This window comes from Eucyclogobius newberryi, unplaced genomic scaffold (genome assembly GCF_026437365.1).
Source record: "Eucyclogobius newberryi isolate DKJ021-1_F unplaced genomic scaffold, fEucNew1.0.hap1 SCAF_22, whole genome shotgun sequence".
In the NCBI taxonomy this organism is placed as follows: domain Eukaryota; kingdom Metazoa; phylum Chordata; class Actinopteri; order Gobiiformes; family Gobiidae; genus Eucyclogobius; species Eucyclogobius newberryi.
This window is the reverse complement of record NW_027315857.1, coordinates 9,584,403-9,600,914: the sequence shown is the minus strand read 5'-3', so window position 1 is coordinate 9,600,914 and position 16,512 is coordinate 9,584,403. Positions and strand designations below refer to the sequence as shown.

Here is a 16,512-nt window from a genome sequence, read left to right as displayed (position 1 = left end):
AAAAAAATAAATCCATAATAATAATTTTATCGTTATTTTAAATCCTTATTGTGAGAAGAAACATCACATCTCATGAAATCAAACTTTCTGAATGATAAATTAAAGTGAATGTGACATAAACCCGCAGATATGTGCGCTTTTTACAGTCAGGATTACTTTTATAATAGTATAGATTGAACTGAAATTGTCCAAAAATGCTCACGGTTATTATTTGATAGTTCTTTCGATTATATTGTGTCGCGAATTATCAAGATTATCGATTAACTGAATAACATTTACATCCCCAATCCATAAATCACATACTAGCATGACCAGATTTGGCAAATAACACAGAGATAAAATTGAAAGATTGTTCTCCCCAGAGACATTCTAATCCAAACTACATGTGTATTCTTCTTCTTTTGTTGTTTTTCAAGTAATCAATGCCCTACTTTTTTATACTGAAACTGTTTTAAACAACTCTTCTATTATATGCTATCCATCTTGGACTTTAAATCCAGGATAAATCAAAAGCTTTCTGAATCTGACAGATATTTCTCTTGGTGTTGAACTGAAGTAACTCTGTGCCATCTTCACTTTTCTCGTATGACCTCAGCGGGGTAATGACCGGGCTGGGGCTCTGTAAACAGGCACCTCTTTGATTGGATCTGCTCAGAGTGGATGGGATGATGGAGAAGAGGAGTTACCCTGGTTTAAGGCTAATAATTACACATAAAGGCACAAAGCGATTCGACCACAAACAGCCTGGATCACAGCTCAAGTCTGGGATCTGCCTCTGCACAGGCTTAAGTCATGATATGGTGTTTGCTCAATGTATAGATGTGCCTATGTGTACAAAAGCAGACAGGATTTAGTTAAATAACCCCCTTATTTAGTGTCTGATGCCAGGAGCGATAGCAATGTGCAACCTCTGCCTCTTAAAATGCTTAGACCACCTCTGACTGTAAAACAAGTCTAGTCAGGTCACATGTGCTCACCCTGGGTAAAATGACAACATAAAAGGCATCAAAACTGTTGGAAAAAATTTGAAACATTCGACATTTATGGAGAGGTATACATTTGATTTGATTCAAGTACTGTTGTGGAGCATGGGTTCTAATCAGGCAACTTATATTTCGATTGATATTACACAAGATACAAATGCTTTTACTGGAGTTATGTAATAGTGCCCAAACTGAAGAAAACAACACACACAAAAGGTGAACATGACAACATCTTTACATACGGCAAATTGCACTCCAAAGTCTGATCCTTACATTTCTATAACCACCGTTTGGGCATAGTGGGCGACAAAAATGTCTTTTTCCGTTCTGAATTTGAATTGCAGTTGTAGCTTTCCAACACAAGAGGCCACTCTTAAGCTGAGACACTAATACTGTACAATGTTAGTTTCCTTTTTAATACAGCAAATGTCTAAAAAAAGCATCTCTTTTGTTGTTATTTTATTACCTATGCAATTAACTTCTATAAAGTTTCAACTTAAATCTTGAGTTCCTGGAAACTGGTTTGTAATTAAGAGCTTTAAGTGCAGCCTCCACCTCTCCGCTCCTCATTTGTCATCATTTTCAGCACCTGTAACGGCCCAAACCCTTCAGGGACCTCACTACAGTAGCTTATTTAGACAGCTGTAAGCCCCAAAGGCTCATGGGAAATTTAGGCTCTGCAGTTTTCTAAATTCAGAGACAAATGTGGAAGACTTGATCCATAGCTACATCTTTTCCTGTGTATTTTTAGCCTGTTGTAACCAAATGTTTACTTTGTGTTTCATTATCATTTACAAATTACTTACACATACCATGCATTTTTCAAATTTTTTATTATATTTTTTCCTTTACATAAATAAACAAATAATGAATAGTAACAAAAGTATGTTTTGTTAAAAAGACAGTGGTGATGGTTTTAGTTTTTAAGCTCTAGCACAATAGTAGCCGCCCTAATAAACATAATTAGTAGTTCGCAGTAGAAGCAATAGTAGTAGTAGCTGTAGAAGTACATTTACTTGTGTATACTGAATGTAGTTTTGAGGTAATTTCTTTCACCACTGCACTTAAAGGACATGCAAGATTCAGTTTCACAAGCTTGCTTTCCTGGATAGTGTTTTGTAAACTGTGAGACGAAACCGGATTCAATTTCATCCCATAAACAATATTCAAAATGGCCCAAAGCAAAGAGTGGCATTTCCTAAAGTACATTCAAGTTTATGATGTATTACTTGGCATCAGGAAATTCCCCACTTGTGATACTGAGAGCTCTTTTTCTCGCGCATACTTTTTCCATTAGTTCTCTTTTTGAGCCACAGAACACTTGGAGACACAGATATGGACTCCTATGACCAGCAGCAGCAGCCTATTATCATCATCGCAGCATCGAGTAACTTCAGATGAGACGTAATTTAACATTTCCCCGACCGTCCGCTGCCCACAGACCTCGAGATGTGGAAAAGATGACTCGCACGCTGCAGCATCCCACGTTGGTTTCTCAATAGTTTCACGATGAGATTTTTTTCACTCCAGTCTGTAGTAATAATTGACATCACATACAGTAGAAGTGGCAGGAGTGATGGGGTTAGGAGTAGTAGTAGTAGTAGTAGTAGTAGTAGTAGTAGTAGTCAGGGACAGACTATCTTTAGATGATATTTTTTACAATGTATCAGGCAAATATCCTCCAAATAAGTATCGCACAAAACATGAATGGACCATAAAATAACCTCAAAAGTGCAGAAATGTCACTTTGTACCCAACCAGACGTTTCTGTTCATTAAAAAAAAAATTATAAACCCGTTTTGTCGTAATTTGTATTAGTTTTAACTATAGACAATGTACTATAATACTAATTTGTGCATAACACCAAAACAAAAAATGTGATATTATCCTTTTTTCAACATATCTCCTCCCACCTTAAGTAGTAGTATTTTTATTGTTAATATGAACCTTTGGGAATACTTTTAGTCCTATCAAGTCATAATATACTGTGTGTTATTTGTTTGAAATAAATTGATCTTACCGAGCGTAAAGTAGCAAACTCCTTTTTTCATTATTGTGATTTCTTTCATTTGTTTTCTCGCTTAAGACTAAATTATGCAATGTTTTGTTTTGTCCAGGAGCTTTTCTTATCATAGTTGAGTTTCAAAAGGAGATAAAGGAGATAAAGGAGAGCCTGTTGGCCTCCGACAGCTCTCTTGTGGGGATGAGAAATTGCTGGCGGCCCAATAATTGCCTGACAATACATGATCTCTGCTTTACTCAGAGGGGAATTGAAACAATGTGCTGGAGGTGTCGTCCATTTGCTTTTAATAACTTCCATATTGGGTCAGGAGCAGGTCAAACACTGTAGCGCACACAGCCTCATGAACTCCACATTATTACGGCATTATTTAACCAAGTGTCAGCTATGGAAGGGTTTTATCTCAGCACTATCAGTTTTTCTGTTGCCAACAAAAACATGCATTACATTTCTTTAAATTAAAAACATATGTTAACATTGTGGCTAAATATTTGGGGTTTAAAAACAAACTCGGGAGATTTGAAAGTCTTGGGTGTGAATTGAAAAATAACAAATTGAAGCAAACCAGGTCCAGCTCTGCATTTGGACTTCTCTCCCGGTGTCTCAGCATGAAATATTACTGTTGAACTTGTATTGTAATTAGGAGCGAGGTTAACTAGACTCTGTTTCATGTCTGCGCTTGGACGCTTTGTAGTTCTGACCAGCGGTTTACCCCGACGACCAAGAACCCGCCTTTTCTTTGAATTACATCCTTGTTTTTCACTGTTCTATTCCTCTTACATACATTTTTGCATGGCTGGAAATGTCATATGTGATGGAGGTTGTTGCGGCCAAAGGTTTCTAGTTTCAGAGTGTTGATTAGCGCAAATTACCGGGATACATTGTCTTTGCAGCGTAAAGTTTACCAGACGCCCGTCAAAAAGTCGTCCGCCTTCTCCAAGCATCCAATAAATATTAAAGAGATGCAGCGATAATGTGAGTCTACCATTTGGTGCAAACATTTGTAACAGAATCGTGTACTGACATTTCGCGGTTTACACGCTGTATCATTTTGAAGTAACTGATATTTTTTTTACTACAACTACTACTATTGTATTGTAGGCTACTTATGGAAAACCAGTAAAACGACTACAGTCCTGTTTTATATTTTTGTGACATAAATCGCCTTGGTTGATAGGTGAGGCAGCTTAAATGAGGCCAAAAACAATAGCTACTAGCTTCAAAGTTGACGCGGATAAGCAATTTGAGCTGAAATAGTCAAAATAAGTGTGTTGAAGCTGTATGGAAAAAGGAACAGCTTCGTGAGGACAAAAATATGATGGTAAAGTTTAAAATATAGTACATTTTGCAGACTATAGATGCACTTCTTCTGAATCCTACACACATTTTAGAAGTTTTGTTGCGAGATTTGGCCCCAATCCAACCTTTGCCTATTCTAACAGCGTCTTATCCTCATTCAACTTGTGCCAAATCATTAACCCTTCACTCTCTCTGCGGTTTTCGCGTGGTTTCGACACTGTTGTTGTTTATCGAAGCGGCCCGTAAACAGGCTACAAAGCTCACGCTGATAAAACGGAGCAAATTGTCCATCTCCCGTCCACATGTCGGTTTAGTACTGTGAATACTGCTTCCATATGCGGCGGTGCGCTCGTGAGCCCGCGTATTATGTCCTGACGGGGTATCTGAAGGAGTGCGTGAAGACCCGGGAAAAGCAGTGAAGGATTGTGGGAACGAATCAGGGAAACACTTAAGTCAGACAGACAGGAAGAAGATAGGGCACAAGGGACCGTCCCTGTCTGTGTCGTCTGGTCAGTTTCAATAGAGAGAACGTGTTGCTTTACATAGAGATGTGTAAGTTTACGAGTACATTCAGGCTACTTTAGTATCATTCAAATACAATTGTACTTATTAGAGTAGTGTGGCTACTTTTCCAAATGTGAGAAAGTATTTTTTACAAGTTATAAAAGCTTTAATTTATGTGGTCGTTCTTCTGAGCATTCTGGTTTTTTCCTTCCTATTGACTTGGAAATTGAAATCAGATGTTATGTCCAGTTACTCTTACAGTCACTTTTATATTATTGTTTCCCCCAAAACCCTTTTTTCTCCCAAAATATTATATGTTGTAAAATATGATGGTGTTGTTTTTAGTGTGGGACTGGCCTTGCAGACACACAATCTTACTGTATTTATTTGTACACACCTCCTACCTGGGCCTGGCCTTGTGCCCCGATGAAGGCCGCGTTGGCTGAAACTTATTGTTGCATAAGTTTTAATATTTAATAGTTCAGATGGAATAAATCAAAAACAGACAGAGTTCATTGGTTCATTGAGATTTTACCCTTCAGACAACCACAATCTATAACAATGTTGTCCTCCTTTTTACCACTTTGTACTTCAACTACCGTAGATTAATATTGTCTTGAAGTCACAGTACGCGTGTACAGGGTCCTCCATCTCATTATGGAACTAAACTTATCTCCATGGAGACAAGCAGGTGACAAAGGGCTGATTCACTGAGTCTGCACCAAGATCCGGACTTAAAACTTGCTTTTGCACCAGCTCCTAAAGTCCGGACTATCAGACGTTCCCTGGCGATGGCTTCGTCATGACAAGCACAAGCACCTCGGGATATGAGCGTGTTATATGGATAAACATAATTATTTGGCTTTGATGGGATTAAAACGGACGACAGTTATGGAAGTGCCACGTGCATGTGAAGTTTATAGATCACTAAAATGATGATGCATACAGCTCTCTACTACATCATAAGTCTGGCGTTTTTACATATTTAGTACTTCATCCTCTACTTTAAAATGAACAATCACTCTTATTTATTCAGTGTGTATGTGTTTGTTTTGTTCTGATATTAGCATGTGTTGTACATGGCTCGGTTTGGCTCTGGGAAAGAGAATAGTCCATAACTGATTCTGTGATTTGAAGGCCAAATATGGCTCATCTTTTACTCGAATGAGGAGCAGGCTGTAGTTTGGCAGATTGGTTTGTCGTTTTTTTCTAGTAACCTCACGGCTAATTTGACCCTGGATGAAAGTGAAAGTTCTGCGTGACTTTCTGCCGTGTCAAAGCGACACAATACCAAACTTTACTGTATCTTATAACCACTTCAGGCTCTGTCTGTCTGATTTGGCGTCACGTTGGGCTCACTTCCTGAATTTGGTCCAAAGTCTGAATTTGTCACACTGACTTCATTAGTTACACGATCTTTACCATTGTGTGATAGGACCAGTGCCTTGGCAAAGGTATATAATCTTGTATTTACCTTGTATGACCTTGTATAGGCACCTGACAGATGTATTAAAAGATCTATATAGTAAGTAAAGTAGGTACATAGGTAAAGTAGAACGTTACCTATGTAAGTTTGACCTTACATGCGTTTATTGTCTCAACTCAGTTTGCATTTTAAGGAAACCCGGTTACGTTTCTAGACGTGTCGTGTAAACCCCTCCGACCGCTTATAATATCCAGATGATACGGCTATGTGGTCTAAATGTGAAAGAGCAGGGCATCAATCAGGCTCGTGATGCCGGCTGGAAGTCCATAAATAATCCAATGCTTCTGGATCTTGCCCAGAAGTTGTTGGTCTCACGCTCCCCTGCTCTCTACAGGCCCACCTTGGCGCACCGGTTTGAGCCACTCCGGCGGATTTACACGGCTAATTTATGCCCATCCCATTTTGTCATATGCGCTTTAAAACGCTGCAGTGGTCTGAGTTAAACGGGAGGCCATATTGAAAAGGGGGTCTACATGTGTTGAGGGACCAGACCTGAAAGCTGCTGTAACATATGAGCCTCTCTGCCTGTAGTAATGGGGAAAAGGTTGGGTCTTCAGGAAGTTGTAAATGTCACCAGGCAGCGAGTCCTAATTTCTTGCCCTGCTCGTCCTCTTGGCGGTGGGCTGCAGAATGGACGTATACACTCTGGATCTGGTTTGGAAGGTGGGAGTAAGGTCGTGCTGTGCCAGTAGATTTTCATACTGGCTTCATTCATCTTTTATGATGCAGTGTCCTTGCACAGTATATTTATGACCATATTAATCTGTATATCTTTATTTTTATATATTTAAAGGATATCTGTCAATGTTGCATCGATTCAATATCTTGCAATATCTTGCCTCCCAAGAAGGAGATCGTGGGTTCGATTCCCGGACCAGACCAACATCACATGATCTCTCTGGGTGGAGTCTGCATGTTCTCCCCGTGTTACCGTGGGTTCTCTCCGGGTTCTCTGGCTCCTCCCACCGTCCAAAGACATGCATGTGTTAGGCAAAATTGGTGACTCTAAATTGGCCCTAGTGAATGAATGTGAGCGTGAACTGTCTGTTATGTCTGTGTCTCTGTGTTAACCCTGCGACAAGTTGGCCACTGTCCAGGGTGTACCCCGCCTAAGGCCCGAAGTCACTGGGATAGGCTCCAGTCACCCGCGACCCTGAAAGGGAACAAGCGGTAGAAAATGGATGGATATTAGTGCTGGGTATTGCCTAGTGCGATGCAAAAAGTATATACAAGGTCCACGATGCAATACGTATTCCAATAGATTTGTTGATACATGGATGTCCCTCAAATCCAATCCAATGTTAAAAGTTTACTAAAATTATGTTTTGATTATGTAGAATGACAAAATGCATTGGAATTTCATGTTCAAAATTCCCCTGAGGTTTTTTATAAGAGTTTTTTATAAGAGATTTTCTATTTAGAGTGGTTTTTTTTTTTATTTTCCATAAGTTATCTGTTCTTTGTTGTTTACTTCTGTACCTACTTTGTGTTGCAATACTTGAATTTTCCCCATAGTGGGACAAATAAAGGCTTATCTTATCTTATCATCAGAATACAACTATCCTATGAATAATTCCACTTTTTTCTTTTCCTTTTTCCTTTAAAAGAATAAACAGAGAACAGAGAACAACACGTCCAGAGAGCGAAAATCAAAATAAGAACACAAGTAGACTCAACTATTCATCAAAAGAAACAAAATCAAACCACATTTAAATTAAAATCAAACTTTGTCCAAACTTGGATTTGTCCATTTCCAAAATATGTCCGAATGTCATTTTTCCATTTGTCTGATGTCTGTCACAATGTCAGTCCAGTCCTTAATCGTTGGTGAGGTTTGTATCATCTATTTCTTTGTGATGGCCCTTTCCCTCCTGCTCAAAGTACATTCCAAAAGTATCCATTTATTGTGTCCGTGGCAGGAGTTTTGAGGCCCAAGTAAAAAGTTCAATTTCAATAATTCCTCTTTTTAGCTCTACAGATTCAGCCTTAATCCAGTTGTCTGCCGGTCAATAAGTGTATAACTCACGATACACATATTGCCAAGAAGTCTGCCACGATATATTGCTGTATCGATATTTTGAGAACTGCCCTAAATTAAATCACGTAAAAGTACTTTTAAATAAGTAGAAAAGTATGCAATTGCAGTTAATATTTGGCTTTTTCAAATGTAAATCAATTAATAAAACAAGAGTTACGTATCATTATCATCAGCAATAATACTTCAGCTACTTCACTGAGATCCATTGAGAATTGCTAAACCATTTTGTTTATTGGTTTGTAAATCTACCAAAGTCACTTCCTAGTTCCTAAAACCGACTGTATAGACTATGGAAATACATTGCCACGTCGCAGGTCCTCCATCTGGACTGAATTGAAGTGATGTTGGGGAATTGCACCTTTTATATTAATCCTGGTTTTAGGGTTGAGTTGGTGGAGGTGGGTTTTCAGCTACAGCTCGTAAAGACTTTGTCCGGCTAAACCATTTTATACCAGGCCCACAAAGCTTTTAAACACTGGCATTAGAGTAAATCATGACGGGACACGCTCCTTGTCCCTGATGGGGGTCAGGTGTTTTTCAGGCTCTGCAGATTTCAACTGTGAGAGTGACTACCTCAATAGTGGACCATTATGTTAGCAATTTAATCCAACTTTCAAAGCATTTGTATTATTTGCCAATGCAACCAATTAAAATGTGCACGTTGACTAATATTCCAGCAATCCTGCCTCAGTTAAAGGTCAATTTGTGCTGCATTGCACCAGACAGGCTGCCCCAGTGGCACTGAAGTCTTTCTTAACATTAACTTGTGTACTTCTTCTTCCTCAACAAGCCTTATTCTGTGTAGCAAATTCTAATTCTTCTGTAATTTCATACTTATTTTAGGAAACAGTTTGAGAATACATGTAAATGTTGTATTACTTAAATCAGTTAATCAGTGTTTATGATATTTTATGAGATGTTTTGTTCATAATCATATATTTCGGTGTAATCCCTCATTCGTCCAGGCGTGTTCCATAGTAGAAAAAGCTTCAGTTGTAGTCATCTGGACTCAGTTTGAAAAAATAGACGTTTCGACTCTCATCCAAGAGTCATTGTCAATAAAAGAATTTAGATCGAGAACTCCGATATTAATACTGTTCTGTGGTAAGACCCACCCATTGGGCGGAGCCTTCCTGAAGTAGAAAGAGTTGTTTGTTTCAACAGAAACTCCCCCCTTGTATCTACCGAGCCTATTCAGAATCTTAATGGGCTATTAGAATCCTCTTTGTCTTTGTGAGACCCTGGCTCAACCACCCTGAGTACCTGATTAGCATCCGAATGTCCTTGTCCTGGTCCTCTACCTTTCCAGGGGTTCAGTAACCCATTATAAATAACAGGAAGATTAAACCTTAGCCCTCCATTTCTGTTTAAAGAAGGTCTTTCTTTTTTAACAAAAATAGCTTCCTTGACTCCTCTTTCAAACCATCTTTTCTCCCTGCTTAAAATGACAAAAACTGGTTCACCCTAAGGACAAGTTGCAGACTCAAAAACAGAGCAATGTAGTTTATTCGATCCAATGCAGTGAAGAAAGCTGTAAAGAACGGTACATAGGTGAGACAAAACAGCCTCTACACAAGAGGCTCTATCAGCACAGAAGAAATACAAGTTCAGGACCTCAGAGTGCCGTGCATCTCCATCTTGAAGCCTCTAATCACTCGTTTGAAGACGGTGAGGTGAATGTTTTAAGCAGGGAGAAAAGATGGTTTGAAAGAGGAGTTAAAAAAGAAAGACCTTCTTTAAACAGAAATGGAGGGCTTAGGTTTAATCTTCCTGTTATCTATAATGGGTTACTGAACCCCTGGAAAGGTAAAGGACATTCAGATGCTAATCAGGTACTCAGGGTGGTTGAGCCAGGGTCTCACAAAGACAAAGAGGATTCTAATAGCCCATTAAGATTCTGAATAGGCTCGGTAGATACAAGGGGGGAGTTTCTGTTGAAACAAACAACTCTTTCTACTTCAGGAAGGCTCCGCCCAATGGGCGGGTCTTACCACAGAACAGTATTAATATCGGAGTTCTCGATCTAAATTCTTTTATTGACAATGACTCTTGGATGAGAGTCGAAACGTCTATTTTTTCAAACTGAGTCCAGATGACTACAACTGAAGCTTTTTCTACTATAATCATATATTGTCAAAATGGCATTGTAAAATTCCTTCTCACTTCAGTTCAGATTGACAGAAGACCCCTCCAGCCATGTTGTGGTCATTCTCACACATTCATTACCCTCTAGCTGTCTGGTTTTGAACTCACAGATGCAACAGTTTATGTATGATAGCTGTACACTTGCAAATGTGAGAAGAATTTCTTGTGAAGGCAGATAAGACCGATTTGTGGATTATAAAAGTCATAATGAGAGGCATCATTTCAGTGTAAACTTAAGGAAACAAGCACTTCCTCATCCCTTTAGTGGTAAGTGAGGAGATGAGTTTGTCTCTAGGGCTTACTGGGTGCCTTATTAAGACATCATTTATCAGTATCTCAATCAACCCATATATCTTTGAACATTTTTCAACTAGTCATAATGATAGTCACACCAACAGCATGGTTTTTGTTTGTTTGATTGCTTAGTTTTTCATTTTACTGGTAACTAATTCACCATTGACGATTATGATGGACATTGAGAAAAAAATGATAAATAATAATAAAAAGTTATTCAAAAGTTCAGTAATTTTTTTAAATCACAAAAACGCATAACACATAGCAGGGTTAGACACATATAAACACTGGAATTTACAAATGTCACTCAGGGGACGTGTGAAACAGCAGGAGGCTTTCGTTTACTGCAGAGATTCCATTGTTTGTTGTAACCAAAAAACATCTATTTCCTCTTGGAGAAAAATACTCATTGTAATTGTTAAATTAGAAGTGAAAAGCAAAAAAGCACAATAGTGAAGTTTTTTTTTCTTTTTTTAAAAACTTTTTTCTTTGTTTTTAAAGATTGATTGGCCAATTTGCTTTGGACAGGACGGTCAACAGAATGAAACGGGGTAATGAGCGGCAAAAGACAGTCAGCAAATTGTTGAAGCCACAAAATGTCAGGACGTTACTTTTCATAACATTTATAGCAATGTATTGGTATTACAGCAGTTTTTATCAACACTGAAAATATTCACTCATTTGACCAAACCAAAGACAGCGAAACCCACTCAATCAGTCTAAAATAACAATACAGGGGTTTCTCATGCTGGTCCCGCTTGTCCCGCTCTGTTGTGATTGAGCGCTCTTGACTGTGAGCTCGGGACCAGCACATTCCTCTGGGCCTTAATTGATAGTAATTATGTGGTTTTTGATTTGGTGTTTGATTAGGAGGTGGATTGGAAGTGCTGGTTTGAAGGGCACAGAGATTTTATTGTCGTTGGAAAGTGGAGGGTAAATGCCTGAATGACGGCCCTCCTACCTTGTAAGTCGCATTAAGGGGCACCAGTGGGTTGCACCGTTTAACTATTCAGCTTTTGGCCTGTGTTTTTGATTGAGGCTGTTGTAAGTTTGAGAAACAAGATGTTGTATTGGACATGAAAATGGTAGTTTATTATATATTTTGTGCTATTCTTTTGATAAACTTTCTGGAAGGCATCTGGCATGAAACATATACCGTATTTTCCGGACTATAAGTTGCACCTTTTTTCATAGTTTTGGCCGGGGTGCGACTTATACTCCAGAGCGACTTATATGTGATATTATCGTTATTTTCACACTGACAACCGCAAGAAGGTGCTCTATGCGCCAAGCGACGCAGAAGAAGAATCATCACTTCCTCTACCTCCGGAGATTGGGGAGTTGTTTAGAAGTGACACCGAGGAAGAAGAATTCAATGGATTTAGTGATTTAGTGATCATTTCCCCCCAAAAATGAGACTTATACTCCAGTGCAACTTATATATGTTTTTTCTTCTCTATTATGCATTTATTGGCTGGTGCGACTTATACTCCAGTGCGACTTATAGTCCGGAAAAATACAGTACAAACTCATGTCTGATGTATTGCTTTGCCTTGATTGTTCCACAGTACAGTATTATACCTATACTTTATCTCTCAGAATGTTTAATGCCATACTGTGGGACATTCTAGGCAAAACAATGGCATATCCCTGGACACAAGAACGTAGTGGAGTGCATCTTTAAATATGACCTGAATTTGAATAGTAACTACACAGTGTCATTCTTCAGTGAGTAATATTTAGGGCTTTCAGGCAAATTTTCCTTCCTGATTTGAAGGATTCTGTGCGGACCTGTCCCCACTCAAAGGATACTATGTTGTTTTGAATATTGCTTAATTGCTACGCCGTTGCCATAGCTTCAAAACCTTGAATATTTTGTTTTATTTCATTCCATACACTAAGTGGTTATACATTGCATACAAAAAAACAAAAAAAAAAGACTTATTCACCAGAGAAAGAGAGAGTTTCATAGCGGTGCCTTTAAAACTAAACGGTTGCATGTAAAGCACAGTGAGCCCTGCCTGTGCCAAGAGCTGTCCATCTCGCCAGTTGTTTTCCTCTATATTCAGAAAAATTGTCCCTCCCGGGGACACCTGGCTCTCTCCCCACCTCCTCAGTGCAAATGTTCACTTGGCTCAAACCTCCAGATGTTATGAAAGCCTCTATTGAAGCTCCTTTTCAAGCCCTTCTCTCATAAAGGATTTTGAGTACTACCGTAGGCTGAAAACCTCTGCCTCATTGAGCTTTGTTGACCAGGGTCTGTCAACGGATTTACATGGTACAACCCCGAAAACCAAAACACAAGGTCCACTAATGACTGCATGTGCTCCCGACTGTGACCTTGCTTGTTAGTATGCGCCACACTACAGGCCGGCAAGTGCAGAAGTAAAAAATATCTGTCATTCTGGGTTTAAAGCTAAATTCATAGCTGTTGACGTTTCCAGAAATTGTTGCCAATGGTCAAACTGAGCTCACAAGTTTGGAAATAGAACACAGTGCAGTACATGAATTATGATTGTGGCCTTTGTATCTTTATCATTGCAAGTAATTGGACTGGTGCATTTTTGTAAGGCAAATTTACTTTACTTACATTTTTATATTTTTCTGTTGTTTAAGCTGTTACACATTTTGAAATTTACAAAAAAAAATTTAAATCAATCTGCCAAGAAAACCAAGAATTCAAATTGACAGCACAATTCTTAAGTGTTGTGTTCTTTATAACAAGGGGGTGGAGAATTTGGTTTTGCATTATATATGTGACAAAATTTCAATAAAACGATTGAAAAATGCAGAAGTGAACTGCAAAATTAGGTAGCACTTTATAAAATACATCAAAAAAAGCCTCAATTTCATAGTTACTAAGCCTATACCTTTCTTAATAAACTATTTGATCATTATTGGTTAAATATTTGTTCATGCTTTATTATCAAGACAATTGAAACTGAAATATATTACCCAAAGTTACCGAACAAAAATTGCTGTGTGCGTGACTGTTTTTTAAATTCTTTTCTGTCCAAACTGTGTGAAGCCGCGATGTCGCTGCTGGCTCCGTGCCCCATTTAAAGCCTGCTGCATTGAAGTCCTTTATTGATTGGCCAGTGTGCCAGACCTGGAGCGCAGAGATTACTCCCCCCACCATCAGAAATCTTACACACACAGAGCAGGTCGTCTCAACTCTCCTCCTCCTCCCCCTCCTGTTCGCCAGTTAGTCCTGGAGATCAGAGCGAGGGAAGCCTAGAGAGGAGAAGGCAGCGCACCGGAGCATCACCCCAGAGGCAGTGGCTTTGGACAGGCATGGAGCAGCACGCTTCACTCTACCGCCTCTTACTCACCACTCTGCTCACCCTGGTATGCACTGCAATCTATGGATTTATCTGTGTGTTCTCAGCTTTAGGACAAATTCAGTGATTTGAATGGAAAACATATATATGCATGTTAGTGGTACAGTTGTTTTCATATTTTGATGACTGAGAGCACTCACAAACTGACTTTAATGTGCTTTTTGACCATGTTATGGCTAAAAGATACAACTTAACTCAATGTTGTGTTTCGTGCAAGTCGTGTTTGAGTAATCCTCAGTGCTCAGAAATGCTCTGTTTTCACCTGTCCCCTATCTCTGCGCTGTACTTCAAATAAATCAGACATGTAGGGTTCAAAAATGCCATTTGCCACATGCCATTTTTGAACATTAAAAACACTTGAATGAAAATCTGCTGCGTCTAATGGTGAAATGTCACTAAGAAGAGGTGGAGCTTCCTGTTTTGAACGGGAAGTCAATTGTCCATTTCTATTACTAACACGTTTTAGATCTAAAATGTAGTTTACAATGAACAAAATGTAAAATAACCTATGTCGTTGTTTAACAGTGCCTCAAAAATGACACGTAAAATAAGAATAAATTGATGCCTTTGTCAAATTAAAGTATTTTAGTTGATATTGCAAAACTAAGCAGACAACTTACAGTATATCTTTGCATCTGTAAAACCAACATTTCCGCGTGTTGTTTTCTGTGACTACTTTATATTAAAAGCACTGTCTTAGGGCCAGTGCTCGGTGTGATGGATGTCCCACACGACAAGGGATTGAGCAGATGTGCGAAGATCGTGTGTCCTGCCAACTGAAAAGGCCATCCACGTTTCGTATATTGACACAGTCTGCAAAAGAAGGCACAGAGTTTCACATTTCTCTTCAAGGAGTTTTCCATCTTTGAGTAAAATGTCCCTATAGCTTTTTCCTTCCTGACAGGTGAGTCAAATCGACTCGGTCCACCAGGATAACATATAATACCGTGATCAGTGGTGCTTTTATCATCTGCTCATTTCCTCTTTCAAACGTCAGCCAAGGGGAGATCCGGAAGCCACATGTGCTACTTCTTGAGTCCAAGTCATATCTGCTGCCTCAGTGTGTTAAGAGCTGGAGCTTTGACTGGATAATCTGTAAACTTGAGCAAAACTGAGCCAAGAATGTGACATCGAAGACTGAAGTTGAGGTTAAAAGTTAAAAGGGTTAGAGACGGGAAGGAGACTTCAGTTTCGGGACGTCACAAAATCAAAAAACATCACGATTGAACAATTATTCACAATTACTGAGAGCTTGACAGCTTTCTTTTTTTTTCATTCCCATTGTCTAACACGTTACTTTCGCGAAATCAAACTTTCTGAATGACAAAATAAAATAAATATGACAAAAACGGCCAGATAAAAATACTTTACGAATTGATATTGCTTCTAAAATAGTCCTGATTATTATATTTTGTGACTTGAATAATCATGATTGTCGATTAACTGAACAATCTTGACATCCTTACTTCGAGTGTTTAATTTAGGATTTATTTATTTTTTCATCTGGAATTTTATGACAAGAACTATTGTTTTTAGTGCGTTTTTTTTTTTTTTTTTTTCCCCCGCACTGAGTTCTACTGTATATTATATTCTGCATTCCTATTTGTCACTTCTGTCGCAATAACTACTCTTCTTGTGGGTCAGATTTATTTAGCAACCTGTCTCTTAATGTACAGTTACTCGCTGTTGACAGATCTTTGCTACACACGTTATGCTTTTTAGTTCAGCTCTTAATTAAGCTTGGGAATGGCACAAAATACTCATCATCAGCTTGTGGAATGTGTTACTGATCTGTTCAAAAAGGGTTCAACATTGCAGCTAATTCTGAAAAGATATGCTGCTTTCTATTGCCGGAGCACCTTGTTTTGGTTGGGATTTTGGAGCATATTTAACTGTGAGTCGAGTTCTGATGTAAAGGCTCTTTCCGTTGAACCACACAATTCTTTTAACTCTTCGTGGAGGTAATATCTCTTTAAGTATTTCTAGTCTCACTCCAAATCACTGAAAACACTGCTGACACTAAACTTAGATCGAAACCCACTCGGAAACTCAATATTGGAAAAATCATTAACTTTCGTAGCAAAAATAAAGTCTAGAATTATTGTAACGCCTTTGGTTCACATTTTTTCACACCTCGCTGTAGTTATTGTCCAGTATCTTGATTCGACGTGCGGTCTGCTTCGCTGCGTGGTCCAGGCCAGTGCAAATAAAGCCCTGGAGGGATCATAGTGTTGGAGGTGGGACTTTGTATTGATGTAGGCCGTGCAAGTATCCAAGTGGTTATCGGATGCCAAATATTTGAATCCAAACCCCAGCGGGATGGCTACGGGGCCGAGTGGAGCCGCATGTCCGACCTCCTCCGTCCAGAACAATGCCGTTACAGTCGGCCAAACAAGCTAATA

At 38.9% G+C, this 16,512-nt stretch overlaps 2 protein-coding genes across 5 annotated transcripts in view; both read left to right on the top strand.

Moving 5' to 3' along the window:
- The window catches only part of LOC140372174 (leucine-rich repeat LGI family member 2-like), a 481,342-nt gene that overhangs the window by 161,880 nt on the left and 302,950 nt on the right, over positions 1-16,512 (top strand). The gene's annotated exons all lie outside the window — the stretch shown is intronic.
- Positions 1-16,512, top strand: part of LOC140372022 (ADAMTS-like protein 1) — a 111,165-nt gene that overhangs the window by 61,658 nt on the left and 32,995 nt on the right. Inside the window, exon 1 of one of the 4 annotated variants that reach the window (XM_072459276.1) lies at positions 13,976-14,117. The exons of the other annotated variants lie outside the window; for them this stretch is intronic. Within the exon in view, the coding sequence (XP_072315377.1) occupies positions 14,064-14,117 (54 nt within the window). The 5' untranslated portion in view covers positions 13,976-14,063. Of the gene's footprint in view, positions 1-13,975; positions 14,118-16,512 lie in introns of those variants that run through there. 4 annotated transcript variants of the gene reach the window in all.